Source organism: Lottia gigantea, assembly GCF_000327385.1.
Source record: "Lottia gigantea unplaced genomic scaffold LOTGIsca_32, whole genome shotgun sequence".
Lineage (NCBI taxonomy): Eukaryota > Metazoa > Mollusca > Gastropoda > Lottiidae > Lottia > Lottia gigantea.
The window spans coordinates 559806-575524 of record NW_008709073.1 but is presented as its reverse complement, the minus strand read 5'-3'; the positions used below and the strand labels follow the sequence as shown (position 1 = coordinate 575524).

Genomic DNA, 15719 nt, shown 5'->3' with positions numbered 1-15719 from the left:
ATTTGTGATTAGATTACAGTTGTTTGCGTTCTTTACTTTAAAAAAGGGAATAGGTTTAACAATTTTATAAATTTTCATTTTTGATCTTTAACATAAATGATCTTGACCTTTGCATGGTTAAAGGTCATTGACTTAAGATGACCATTCTTACTTTGATCTTTGATGTCCGATATATACTTCCGGTTTTGCGGACGTCCAAAACAGCAATTTTCGAAACTTCAAAGGCTCATATTACTTTTATTTGACATTTGTTGACCTTTTGACCTGAACAAAAGTTGTTGCCCCTTACGAGATATATCCGATAATATCCTCACTTTTGTTGTGCATTGTTAACTTCCGGTTCTACAGCAATTTGAAAATCGCGATTTTTAACTTTGAAGAGCTCTGTCACGTGACCTAATTAACATACGACAAAATTTCTTATATATTCTTAGATTGCATGATCTCTCCTTTTTGGTGATATATCACACTTGATATTTTGATCAAAATTGCGCGTTTTAAAAATTGAAAATTTTATACTGACTTCTATAGTAGCTGTGCGTCAATTCACGGTGTCTATAATCTACCGACAGTAACCGTTGCCTTAAAAAACGTAAAACTGCAAATATCTCATGATCTAATAATTGTTAACGCTTGCAATTTTGAGCATTATTTAACAATGTACACCTCATCACAAACCAATTAAAATTTTTAAAGTGGGCGTGGCACATCCGGTGTGCATTTACCTTTACCTGAAATATTTGCAATTGTCATAACTCGCAAAGTTTGCAATTTTCACCCTAGAAATTTTGCATGAAAGTAGATCACTACTTAGGACATTTTGTGATAAGATTACAGTTGTTTGCGATCTTTACTTTGAAAAAGGGAATAGGTTTAACAATTTTAAAAAATTGTATTTTTGAACTTTAACGTAAATGACCTTGACCTTTGCTTGGTCAAAGGTCATTGATCTAAGATGACCATTCTTACTTTAATTTTTGATGTGCAACATATACTTCCAGTTTTACAGACGTCCGAAAACAGCAATTTTCGAAACTTCAAAGGCTCATATTACTTTTATTTAACCTTTGTTGACCTTTTGATCTGAACAAAAGTTGTTGCCCAGTTCGAGATATATCCGATAATATTTTCACTTTTTGCGATTTTTAACTTTAAAAAGCTCTGTCAAGTGACCTAATTTACATACGTGAAAATTTCTCTTATGCCCTTATTACCCACAATCTATTCTTTCAAATATGTAAGACTTGGTATTTTGATTGAAATTGTGCTTTTTAGAATTTGAAAATTTTGTATTGACTTCTATAGTAACTGTGCGTAATTGTAACGGTTTCTATAATCCACGACAGTCACCGTTGCCTTAAAAACTTTTAACTACGAATATCTCATGATCTAATGATTGTAAACACTTGAAATTTTGAACATTATTTGACATTATTAGAGACAACACAAAATTTTTGCAGTGGGCGTGGCAAATCCGGTGTTATTTTTACCTTTACTTTAAATAATTCAAATTGTTACAACTCTTAAAGTTTGCATTTGTCACCATCGAAATTTTACATAAAATTAAAGCACTATTTGGGACAATAATTGAGTTACATTTTGTTTGGGCCTTTTACTTTAAAAAAGGGAATAGGTTTTACAATTTTTAAAATTTTGATATTTTGACCATTTACATGCATGACCTTTGTCTTTAGAAGGTCGAAGGTTATTGATCTACGATGTCCATTCATACTTTTATCTTTGATGTCCGACAAAGATTTTCGCCTTTACAGACGTCCCAAAACAGGAATTTTCAACACTTTTAAGGCTTATATTTCTTTTATTTGACCTTTGTTGACCCCTTGACCGTAACACAAGTTATAGTATCTGACAAAACCTTTCTAAAAATATTTCCATTTTTGTTGTGCGATTTGTTTTTTTAACTTTACAGCTATTTGAAAATTCGACTTTTTACTACCGAATGTCAACACTTTTTAGTACCTAATGGTCTTTCCATGCGTCTTTTCACTACCAAACGTTAAACGGTTTAAACTTTATTTTTTACTATTTTTATGTTTACATGCTTTTCTCATTGTGACTTTAAAATGCAACGTGTTATTGATGTATCAGGTTGGATGCGCACTGCTATAACGGTTATAACGGTTCTAGTTTTGATTGTTATTTGGCAGGTTGACTCGAAACTTACATGGTGTAGACTGCCAGCATAGTGGAATAAAAGAACATTCAAAATTTTGTTATCACTTCCGGTTTTTCGATGTTAGTACTTCCGGTGGTATCACTCTCGGTGAAATTGAGTTATGTCAAAAATTACATATGCATTATATTACCAGCCTTAATACAAACTTATTAAACTAAAAAAATCCACACTGGAAGTAATATATAGGCCGCCATTTTGGTTTGGCTCATTTTGCAGAAATAGCTATTCATCTGATTTGCTCATCTTTTGTGTCATACAATACGTTTAATGTCTGTCTACAATCCTTAGGAAGCATAGTTTTGATTTTCGGTTTTGCCGAAGGGTTGAAGGCTTATAACTCATGACCTTGACCTTTATATTGACAATGGTGATAAGGCTGTCCTTGACCTTTTGACCTTTGGGGTCAATCAACAACTTCTGATGTTATAGGGGTCTAAATATGGTCAATTTGGCATTTTTGCAGTGCTGTATCTCAAACCCTAATTGACGTATCGCGGTCGACAAGATAACCACGCCCCTTTCAACAAGGGAGGTAAATCTTCAATGTTCCTTCCCTGATATCGTCATTATGGCGTCGCATAACAAGACTGTAAGCTTCAAGATAAGACTTCATAATATTGAATAACACTTGGACAAAATAAAACCCCACCATTATTTTGTATAATGATTATATTTTCACCCCAAATCTATGATTGTTCATGAAAATGAATAATATTCATAGTCAAAGTCCGATAGCGGCACTCATCGATTATTGACCAGGAATCAAAAACATGAATCAATGTAGAATTTGCAGGCACCAGAGTTTAAAGAAATAAAACAAAATAATTTTCAATGTTTTTATTGATAAGCATTTGACATTAATGTTACAATTAAGGGATCGGGATGATTTGTGGTCGTCACTAACAATCATTAAAATCCATACACACCCGTTACTAAATCTAAATCTTCTAATTTACAGAGAATGAGTCATCTGATTGATATTCTAGCTTAGCTGATTTAGGAGATACAACCTATATTTAGATCAATGCTGGAAAACTTATTGACTGGTCAGGAAATGTGACAAAGTTTGACACTTTGAACTAATATTATAAAATCAAGAACCCATGCCTCAATAAAGAAATTAAATATATATGATCTGTAATATACAAATACATATTTTGATACTTAAAACAAATGATTTTACTAACCCAATTAAATTTAGCAGCTAATTAATGAATACAAAAGTGACTTTGAAATATAAAACAAGATGGCCGCTCTGAAACAGGTAATAAGTACAGTAACTACAAAAGTGATAATAACTTTAGGCATGCTATACTGACATGAGAAGTAAAGACAGGCATGCTGAGAGAAATACTAGGGCTATATGCACCTCCAGCCAAAATTGAGAGCCCCTTGCACATACGACTTTTTTAAAGGGCAATTGAAAACATGGATTTTTACAAATCATTTTAATTAGAAGCAATTATAACTAGATACCATAGTCTTTTCATTTTTATCTCTTATTTTTATTATTAACTTAATCAATGTAAAGACTGTTGAGATATTTCTATGTAACGGTCTATAAAAAAAAAAACTATTTATATTATTATTATTAGATAAATCGACTAATTAGATTAACCTGGCTGTCAACCCCAATAGAAATCAAAGTTTAAGTAGTTTTAAAGACACCCTTCCTTTTACATTTCTTTAATATGTTTTATGTCCAGTTGTGGTATATAAAGAAGCTCTAGGGTGGATTAAACTTATCAATACTGTAAGTTGAGCTTTCAGAAGCACATTAAAGGGATACCCCCACTTAATTTAATAACTTTCTTATTTCTTATCCGATTTTCATCAAACTTGGAATGTATGTGTATAATTAAATTCTAAATTTGGTGGAATTATCAAATTTGCATAGTGCACATGCGCATTACCAACTTTCTTATTTCTCATCCGAATTTCATCAAACTTGGAATGTATGTGTACAATCAAATTCTAAATTTGATGGAATTATCGAATTTGCATAGTGCACATGCGCATTACCAACTTTCTCATTTCTTATCCGATTTTCACCAAACTTGGTATGTATATGTATAATCCAATTCTAAATTTGATGGATATATCAAATTTGTGTTTTGTGCTTGCGCATTACTAACTTTCTTATTTCTTATCCGAATTTCATCGAACTTAGTATGCATGTGTATAATCGAAGTCTAAATTTGATGGAAATATTGAATTTTTGTTGTGCGCATTACCAACTTGCTCATTTCTTATCCGAATTTCACCAAACTTGGTATGTATGTGTATAATTCAATTCTGAATTTTATGGAAATTTTTCAATATTTGTTGTGCCCATGCGCATTACCAACTTTCTTATTTCATATCCGAATTTCATCAAACTTGGTATGTATGTGTATGACCCAATTATAAATTTGATGGAAATATTTAATTTTTGTTGTGCGCATGCGCATTACCAACTTTCTTATTTCTTATCCAAATTTCACCAAACTTGGTCAAACATTCTTTTGTTCCTAGTCAATATACATTAAACTCCAGGCACTTTTGGATATTTGAATTTATGTAGAAAAGTATTTACATTAATGTAATTAGACAATAGACCATCTTCGTATGTACCTGAATGTCGTAACACGCCCTGCATCAGTACTGTTATTAGAACAGTTCTAGTTAAATATTGCAATGGAAATGGATTACAAACCCTTAAATTGAATTTGAGATGCACTAAAAAGTTACCTTTGTGGTCCTGTGGAGCAGGGTATACTTATATGCTTATTTGGTTCATCTCTTTAAGAAATAATATTACCAAAAAATAAAAGACAAATATGGCTTACCTTAGGAGTTTCCTTATTGATATCATCAAACATCATTTGATTCATCTACATAATATGTATTATATATTATTACCCCAGTTAGTTTTGGATTGTATAGATCTTTTTATTTTGGTCCATCACTGCAATCAAGTTGGAAATCATGTGAGCAAACTATTGTTAAAACAGGCACACATAGGTCTATGTGTAAACAGTTATGTGTAAACAGCCTGCTGGTGCTATCAAATGCATCATTTAAGTATAAAATTATGACAAATTGGCCCAAATGTAGTAGGGCACTTATCTGTTGGACAGGGGTAGGGCTGTGAGCTGTTGTATTTAGAAAATTGTAGATTGAAGATAATTAAAGTTGTCTAGGCTAGTAATGAACCAAACCCAAGAGGATAAGTAAGACAGACCTACCCTACTAAGACTGATAAATGGTTTGTTGTTATATTCCAATTACGGCAAATATTTCAGCTTTTTAACTTACAAATGAAATTGATAAAAATCGGTAGGCCTAGGCCTAGATCCATTCGTCAACATTTCTTCTCGAATAATGTATTGTTGACAATCCAGACCTACTTCTATCTAGTCTACCTACACTGTAGGCTACTGTTCTGAATCCAGAGGGGCAGATTCACTTGTTCAGATAAGATTAAACTTACATTTTTCAAGAACTTATACTAAATATTTTTCGATTCTTTTGATTTTCAATAGTGTTCATCCTTACGAACACTCAAACCAAGTTTTGTCAAAATCCGTCAAGAATTGTGTCTTGTGGAGTTTTTATGAGCAATTGTGGATGGACGGACTTTTCATGTGGGTGTATAAAAAGGCAAAAAAACGTAAAATTTAATGCAAACTACAGTTTTAGTCCGATTGTCCTCAAACTTATTTTAAACGGTAAATAAGAAGAATACCTAGGTCCTCCAGAAGCCCTTTTTTATACGCCCACGTGAAATGGGGGGCGTATATTGCCGTCACCCAAGTCCATCCACTTGGTGTGAATGTTTGTAATCACCCAAGGATGAATCCTATTGAAAATCAGAAGAATTGAAAAATATTTAGTATGAATTATTGCCTTTGTTCTTGAAAACACGTTCAATTTTTAGCTTGTACACACAAAAGTTATGATTCTGGCTGGATTTTGACAAAACTTGGTTTTATTATTCAGTCCCATGCTGAAGACTGAATATTTGCCTTCTAAAAGTTTTCACGAGCTAAAACTTGGACGCGTTTTCAAGAACAAGGGCAACAATTCATACTTAATAATTTTCAAATCTTCTGATGTTCAAAAGAAGTGTATTACTGAAGGTTGAATATTTCATACTGATGATTATTACTGTACTGCTAAATATCTTTATTCAAAATCAAAACTGCCAGTGGGCGTATATTACCTTGCCTGGCAAGCTATCTTTTGAATTTCGACTTTGTCTTTCCTGTCAAAGTTTTTTCTGTCTGGCTACATTTCAAGTAGTGATAATTTTTGACCATGAGCTTCCACAACTTTCTACTCCAGCCACTCCTTTAATTAGATTGTCATTTGTGATTCTGATTTTTGATTTTGTTACATTACCTTTTGATTTATATGACTCTGAAAATGATTAATTTGCATATTTTTTGTATCTTCAGAGGATTATATCACATTAACTGACACATTGCCTGGCAAGCTATCTTTCAATTGTTTAAATCGATAGATAGAAATTGGTATTTTTTACTTGCCTGTCAAGCAGTTATGTTTTTAAAATTATCTTACAGTGGCCTGTAGTAAAAATCAGATTAAAAGACATAACAGGAGTTTTAAGAAGAAGATTTCTACTTAGACAACTGGTAAGATTTTATAATATTACTAGTGACAAAATATTTGTTAAGGACCGTTTTTAGTCTAATAAGAAATTTCAACATATATGTGATTTTCTTTAATTTCGATCAAATTGATAAAACTTAGTATGCTCAAGTCAACAATTGTCAAGATCTTTATTTGAACATTTATCAAGTTATTGTCCATAAGGGAAGATCAAATTATTTTCTTGTTTAAGGGGATAGTAGGCACCAATTTCTTTTTTATTTATCCACTTATCTTGGGTATTTTCAATGGTATCATACAGGGGTGTTTCAGGCTACAGATATAATGATTACCATGGCAACAAAAAAAATGGCAGGAAGTTTTGGCCATATCATGGGAAACATATTTCTCAAAAAGTAATCACACTATTGACTTCAATTTCTTAAGAATATAAGAGCATGATTCAACATGCAAATAAGGAATTTGAAAGAAAATGGCATTCGCTGAAAAACAGATAAAACACTATAGGTGGCTTTATGAAAATAATTTTTAGGTATAATTATGTTCATCCAAAAATAATTTTAAAACAAATTCAACATTTTTTAAGTGTTTTTGGTGGAGCAAATGGGGTTGGGATCTTCAATCTCTGTGTATTAGTTTGTATGGCTACTATTAAATTGCCAGTCTGTGACATATGTTATCAAAGATAACATAATGAAAGAAAGAAAAACACACATCTTCAGGTTATTAGTTATATCATCTATGTATCAACAATATCAAATGGTGGATGTGGGAAAACTTTTTGAAGCTGAATGATGACAAAAGAGAATATTTAGTAATGGGTTCTAAATGGCACCTTGGCAATCTTGAAAATCATGTGTCGATTCGTGTGGGCGACTGTGTTATTGAACCTTCCACTTCTGTATACATAATTTTGATTCTAATATGAACATGGAATTTCATGTAAGCAATGTTTGTAAATCTGGCTATTTTAACTTACATAATATAAGTCAAATTAGAAAATACATTTCAGTGGATTTTGTTTTGGTTTATTTTAATGATATTTTACAGAATTATTTTATTTTGGTTTTTATTGAATTTTCGCTACTGCACTTTTTGCAGCAATTACTTTTTCTTATTATATTTTTAACATGTTATCTGATATATTACCCAAAATATTATTGTAAAGCGCACTTGGGCACACGGGTGAGAGATGAGCATGAGCTATAAAAATACATCTTATCAATAATGATAATAATTAGCAAAAAAAAGGAGAAGCAGAAAAGAAGAAAACTAGAGCACAGAGTGGGACTTTGCTAAGGTGGCAAATTGCAAGAGACTCTGAAAAAATCAACCGTCTAGGTTGATTAGGTCATGTGCCAGAAAAGTCGAAAGTAATGACATCTGCCCTAGTAAAAGGGAAGGTCAACAAAGGGTGGGTTTTAAAAGCCAACTGCCTACTGCTGCCAATCGGCATACCAAGGTAAAAGTAGGGCACTAAAATGAGAAATGTTAAATTTAATTTCTTCCACCTATAAGAATTTTTCAAAATTAATCCTTGACGTAGACTATAATAATTCTGCGAATACTCTTCCTGTTGATCCAACAGAATCATCGATATATGTAGTGGATAAAAATCTTTACCAAGACTGGAAGATCCATGTTCCCAACAACAGTAAAAAGTTAAGGGAAGTAACTCTGAAACAAACGACCTTGTTCAGTTGTTGTGATCATTAAAAAAAAATCTAGAGGTTTTTGTACGTTTTATTGTGTGCCCCATTTTATTTTTAAAAGAGATTATTGCTATTTCAAACACGAATTAAATCAGAAAATGTGAAGGAAAATATCTCAAAACAAAAAAAGAAATATTAATTTGTTTCTTTTCGTTTCAAAATAATTTTGATTCCATAATATTGACGTCAACAAAAATTCCGTCAAATTAAATAGTTTCGTTTTGTAGTATGAAAATCTACGATCCTTAAATTTAACAATGCTCATTTTAGCCCCTCTTTTTCACTCCGGTATGCCGGTTGGCAGCAGTAGGCGGTTGGCTTTTAAAACCCACCCGTCAACAAAGGTAAAAAATGTATATGGCTACAAAAACGTATAAATAGATAATCAATGTCAATGACCTTGAGGTCAACAAAGGTCAATGTCAAAAATTGAAAAATTCTAAAACCCGTTCCTTTTTTTGAACTATAAAGCTGAAACAACTGAACTTTTAACACAAACTGGCAAAATTGATTAGGTGCAAAGTCCCTTTTTGAACAAATGTATCCTATGCGAGTTATGCCTCTGCCTTTAAATGTAAACAATTAGCAATTCAACCCGGATGAGCCACGCCTGTTATGAATATTAATGTACTCATGAATATCTATGAACTCGGGAACACATGCGCAGCATGTTATTTACGGGAGTGTGATCTACCAAGGGAGCTGTCGACTGTATGTAACAGTGTTAACACCTAATAAATATGTCTACATAATGTCTGGTTGATACTTTAACAAATAGTAGCAGAGACATGTCACGATTCTCGGAAAAAGAAAGAGAAAAGCCATGCCAAGTACTAATTGATTCGGATGATTGTCTGCTACGAGTATCAGGCCGTCCACGCGCACGAGATTTACCCATAATTGTTAATGTAAACAATAAGATCTCTAAAATTTCTACCATAGAAAAGTTAGACTTAAAATTTGTATAAATGTGGATAAGACTGTTATTTTGCTGTTTTTGCTGTGTATGGGCACTGTGTGTGGGCGCTGTGTGCGCGAGAGGCACTTTTAGCTGTAATTGGCGGTGTTGTCAGGCTACTATTTGTTTGGAATCAGCGAAAGAGTTAACGAAATCGGTAGGAAAATGTGAACCGGTTTCCTCCGCAAACAAACTAAAATCTTTGGTTTTTGTAGGTAATAGATCTTTCTGTGTAGCTGTGAGGTTTCTAGAGAATATTGCAACAAAAATAAACCCTCTGGTGTTTTGAGGGGAAAATATTATGAAAGATATAAACAAGAACTTTTTGCATGGAGGGAAGTGACAAAGTTGGTGTTGTTGTGGCCCTTTCTCTCCCAGAGGAAGACACCATCAGGGAATTAGTATTTGATCAACTGCCTCTTACAGAACTGAAGTTTGTAAAATATCTGGACAAATGTCTTGGTAAAAATGATATTGTTGATAGTTGACGACTTTGATGGTAATGGGGAATCTGTCAGAGAGTTTGTTGACTGGAAAATTGAGAAGAAGAAAATGGTATTACCCCAAGAAATCCTGGCCTTTAAGCTGATTAGAAAAACTAGGATTACAAATGAAGAAAAGTTATTGGTTCTAACAGGCATGAACTATAATGAACGTGATAGTCTTTATGAACGAGCAATAGCTTCCCTGTTGAAATTTAAAGGTGATGCTGGCTACAAAACTGATGACTTGTCTGGTATCAAGATGGAAGAAGTCTTCTCAGCAGCAAGTGGATATTACAGAAGGCGTGGTAGAGGCTGAGGACGAGCACCTCAGCACTAGAAGGATGAATCCAACTAGCGCAGATGGCAGAGTTTACACATGTAGAGCTTGTGGTTCTTACTGACATCTTGTTGCAAACTGTCCAGATAGCTGGGAGAAACGTGATTCAGTAAATGTTACAGAAGCGCAGGAACATGTTGTGCTAAATACTGGTTTGGAATCAAGAGAAGACCTAAAACAACTTAACCTTGAAGCAAGAAGCTGTGTTGTTCTTGACAGTGTTTTTTTTCTAGCACTGTGTCTGGTAAATCCTGGATGAAAACCTATTTGGACTCACTTGACCAAAAAGAAAAAATTAAAGTGGTGTGCAAAAAAGGGTGACGTTACTTTAAATTTGGTAGTGGAACAACTTTAAAATCTATCAAAGAATACGAAATACCTGCTTACCTGGCTGGAAAAGATATAGTTATCAAGACTGACGTTGTGGACTCAGACATTCCACTGCTTTTGTCGAGTTCTGCTATGAAGAAGGCAAAGGTAAAATTAGATTTAGTCAATGACAGTGCAGAAATTTTAATTGGATTCAGCTCTTTTTCACCAAAGTGATCATCTGCTTGGAATGATTTGTTCTCATGTTGATGATTTTCTGCACTCTGGAGAAAAATCTTTTGACCAAATCGTCATTCAGAGCCTATGGAGAAGATTTTGTGCTGGAAAAGTTGAGATACATGACTTCCTGTGTATTGGTTTCCGGATTTGTGAAAAAGACAATGGCCAATTTCTGACCAGTCTTAAATGTGGAATTATTGGAGACCTGTCACAAGCAATTAAGGCAGTGAATAAACTCAAAGATACTGAATTCTATTGTTAGAAAACATTTCTTTTAAGCATGATCATCTTGGTTGTTATATAGAAAATATAACTGAAGTTCTTATATAGTTTATTCTGATAATGTTAGTCTACAGGTGGGTTTCTTATTGCCTCATATTGGTGGATTGACTTTATAACCTGAGCTGTCCGTTATCCGCAGACAAAACTGACTAAAAACGATGTTGTCTTGGGTTATAAAGACAATACAGCAGTAAGGGACATTTAAATAGAAAACAGAAATGTTAGTATGTAAGTTAATAGATGATAGATAAGAACATGGCATAAGACACAAATAAAAACTACTAATCTTATTCATTAATGGAGAAATACTATTTGTTCCATTGTTTCAATGACATGGGTAGATAACCACTCTCGTCTGGTAGTTGATAATCATCGCGTGATAACCTTCTTCATATATTTCGGCCACTTGACCACCGGGAGATACTAGATTAGAGGCGACCGAGTTTTCGCTGGAAGATAAAGTACCTTGGAAGATGCCTGAGTGCATTTTCCAACACTATCCTCGTTTATGTGGCGATGTTTGGACATTAATTCTATTCATAGCTGCTACCCGTGCAAATTTAAGTGATGGGGTTAGTAGCATGGGTGTGCATATAATTTTCTTGTGTGATCAAAAGGGCAATAGTTGCCCTCTGGTATGGCAGGCCAACAAAATTAGACGTGTAGTGTGATCCACCATAGCAGCTGAAACTTTGAGCCTTCGGGATGGTCAAGACGCATGCCTTTACCACAAGAACCTTATGCAGGAACTTTGATTTATGTGTTATCAAAGAATATGTCCAGAAAAATGAAATAAAGACTGTGAAATGGTGTCCTGGAAATGAACAATTGGCTAACTGTATGACTAAGAAAGGAGCGTCGGGTTATCAACTTCTTACAGTGTTGAAACGGGCAAATTACCCGACACTTTTCTGTGATCAAAAATGTGAAAGGGGCAGAATAAGCCCCATGGACTTGAGGGCAGTCTACCCCATGAGAGTTCATCCATCATAGTTCTTCTTAAAAATATTAACGTGATAACGGTACCAAAGCATTGTACATCCAACCTGATACATCGATAAAACGTTGCATTTTAAAGTCACAATGGGATTTCTTCTGGAAAGAAAAGCATGTAAACATTCAATAGTAAAAAAACGTTAAAACCGTTTAACGTTCGGTATCAAAAAGACACATGCATTTGATACCCTTCGGTACAAAAGGTGTTGACATTCGGTAGTAAAAAGTTGAATTTTCAAATAGCTGTGAAGTTTTGCACAACAAAATGAAAATATGTTTGGAAAGGTCTCGTGAAGTACAATAACTTGTGTTACGGTCAAGAGGTCAACAAAGTTCAATTAAAAGAGATATAAGCCTTAAAAGTGTTGAAAATTTGTTTTGGGACGTCTGTTAAAGTGGAAATATATGTCGGACATCAAAGATGATAGTATGAATGGACATCATAGATCAATGACCTTTGACCTTGTAAAGATCAAGGTCATGCATGTAAATATTTAAGGTAAAGGTAAAAGTAGCCATGCCCACTTCATAAATTTGGTATTGTCTCTAGTAATTTGTACAACGTCAAATAATGTTAAAAATTTCAAGTGTTTACAATCATTAGATCATGAGATATTCGTACATACATGTGTAATCTACTGATGTTAGGTTTCTACCGCTTTTGCATGTTGTCTACCGCTCTACCGGCGGGACACCCGATTCTACCGATTTTTGTTTTTTTTCCTGATCAAATTTTCACGGGACCTACCGTTTTCAATGTTCAAATTCTCTACCATAAATCAACAAAATATCTATCGTCACTTGTATCTTAATTGCCAGTAACACGTAATCTCATCACGTAATAATATTATCATTGCCTGATTAATTAATCCCCCAATTAAGATGGTAATTGGATCTGTTTTCACCCGATAATGTGTATTTTAAGCCCACGTGACGCACTTTTTATAACAACATCCAGTAGATTCTACTTTCGCTTTTATAATAAATCTTATGGTAGCCCTACTTTAAAACGAAATCTTGAAGTCTTCTCAGTATTTTATACCGTCAGTGTCAATATGCGAGGTCTATAATAGGCCTATATAACATAGACGTCGTTTCAGAATTATTTTTCATTATCAGTAGATTATCATACGCGACTGGATGTCTAATTCTTATGTAAACTCAAACTTCGTTTCATAAAATCGTTTTGTAATTTTACTGTAGCCTGTAAACATTCATTTGATTGCCTGCATAACGGGCTTACTTATTACAAGTCTTTCCATTCTGAAGAACGTCAAAATGGAAGCGGAAAATTCAATTCAATACTTCGTGAAGGTGTTGCAGGAAAAGTATTTAATGATCAGACTGGAGATATTTAAGATGTCATGAATTACACCTTTGGAAAAAGTAACATTGCCAGTACATATTATTTACTAAATATTGCTTTCAGGACATACTGATTTTTAATATGATATTACATGTAGGCCTACCGGTACCATTTAATTTAGAGGGCTGGGATCATGCTTGCTTTCTTGTTTTCAAACATCACTTCACCTTGACATTATTTTTGATTCAATCAATAGGGCCTACTGAAGAATGCTAATATCAAATTTTTTTTGGGCCCCTAAATTTGAAATATCAGGCACTATTTCTAGAATTATCCATAATTATAGATTGTTAATTTTAACTGTCATGTAGGCCTATGATCAATTTAATTAATTTACAAGGCTTAAAGCTTATTTGAAAAAAAAAAAAGAAAAAAACAATCAATTTGGAGTTTCAAATCATGAATTCACGTGCTTTGGAAAAATCTCCCGACTTTTCACCCAATCTCCAGATTTTTTTTCCTGACCTGTACACATGTATGTATTCGTAGTTAAAAGATTTTTAAGGCAACGGTGAATGTCGGTGGATTATAGACACCATTAAGATTACACACAGTTACTATAGAAGTCAATACAAAATTTTCAAATTCTCAAAATACCAAGTGTTATATATCATTTGAAAGAATAGATTGCATGTGATAAGGACATAAGAGAAATTTTCACGTTTGTAAATTAGGTCACGTGACAGAGCTCTTCAAAGTTAAAAATCACGATTTTCAATCAGCTGTAGAACCAGAAGTTAACGACGTACAACAAAAGTGAAGATATCGAAGAACACACTGCAAAAAAAAAAAGGTTAAAAGAGGAAATAAGACAACGCCAACCTTAACTCTTTTGTCATAGGTTAATTTATTCAAAATGTCTAGTTGTGTTCAAAATTTCAGGCTTCTACATCAAATAGGTCATAGGATAGACATACACTAAGCTCAAAGAGGCAAAAAAAAATATAACTCAAATTAAAAAATCACGAATTTCAATTTTACTTTAAAAAACAATTGTTATATATCACTGGAAAGAGCATGAGAACCACATTGAGAAAGAAAAAAAAGTATCGATCAACTTTGTTATTTTCATTTCTCATTATTGTGATTTTTTGATTTATGCTATAATGATAATAATCCATAATTTATATGTAACAACCTGAGAAGTACACAACGTTAATTTGTATGCGCCCACATGGAATGTCCCTCCGTTCACATGTCTTGTAGACACAATAGAGGCTACAGTTTTTACCCGATCTTCATGAAACTTGGTATACATGTATATATTGAGGAGATATCAGAAATTGGTAATAATCGGATGAACGGTTTCAGAGTTATTGCCCTTGACTTAGTAAAACCATGTCCAATTTGGCTTGTAGGCATGATAGGGACTACAGTTTTGATCAGATCTTGATAAAAGTTAGTATGTAAGTATGTATTGATGAGATCTCAGTCATGTTCGAAATGGGTAATAATCAGATGAACATTATCAGAGTTATTGCCCTTGAATTAGAAAAACGCGTCAAATTTGCTTTGTAGACTACAGTTTTTATCCGATCTTGATGGAACTTGGTATGCCTGTATATATTGATGAGATTTCGGTCAAGTTCGAAATTGGTATTATTCAGATGAATTGTTTCGGAGTAATTGCCTTTGACTAAGTAAAAATGCGTCAAATTTGGCTTGTAGGTACGATACAGATCTTGATGAAACTTGGTATGCATGTATACATTCATTAGATCTCAAGTTTGAAATTGGTTATAATAAGATGAACGGTTTTGGAGTTATTGCCTTGACTTAATAAAAATACATCAAATTTGGCTCGCGGTACGATAGAGACTACAGTCTTTATCCAATCTTGATGAAACTAGATATGTATGATGAGATCTTGGTCAAGTTGGAAATTGGTAATAATCGGATGAACAGTTTCAGAGTTATTGCCCTTGTGTGTACAGCGATGAGACATTGTTCATGTTTGAATTTGATGATAATGTGATGAACTATTTCAGGTTTTGCCTTGACTGTTCATTGAAAATTCATTATTAAGCCACTCAATATTTTATCATTTCCGACAGCTGGTAGTGGGCGCATGTTACCTTGCCTGGCAAGCTATCTTTACATTTCTGATCGAAGTAAGAAGTCACCAAAGAGTGACTAAAGTATTTTATTCTACTAGCTTTTGTTGTCCAACTTCATCAGGTGAAATGATTTAGAAAATATTAACGACGTAACTACAGACGTTGA

At 33.5% G+C, this 15719-nt stretch overlaps 1 protein-coding gene across 1 annotated transcript in view; it reads left to right on the top strand.

The window, feature by feature from the left end:
• LOTGIDRAFT_119978 (hypothetical protein) overlaps nucleotides 1–15719 on the top strand; it is a gene marked incomplete at both ends in the record, with an annotated part of 54142 nt that overhangs the window by 1637 nt on the left and 36786 nt on the right. Inside the window, one exon of the mRNA XM_009057967.1 lies at nucleotides 6773–6834. Within this exon, the coding sequence (XP_009056215.1) occupies nucleotides 6773–6834 (62 nt within the window). The remainder of the gene's footprint in view (nucleotides 1–6772; nucleotides 6835–15719) is intronic.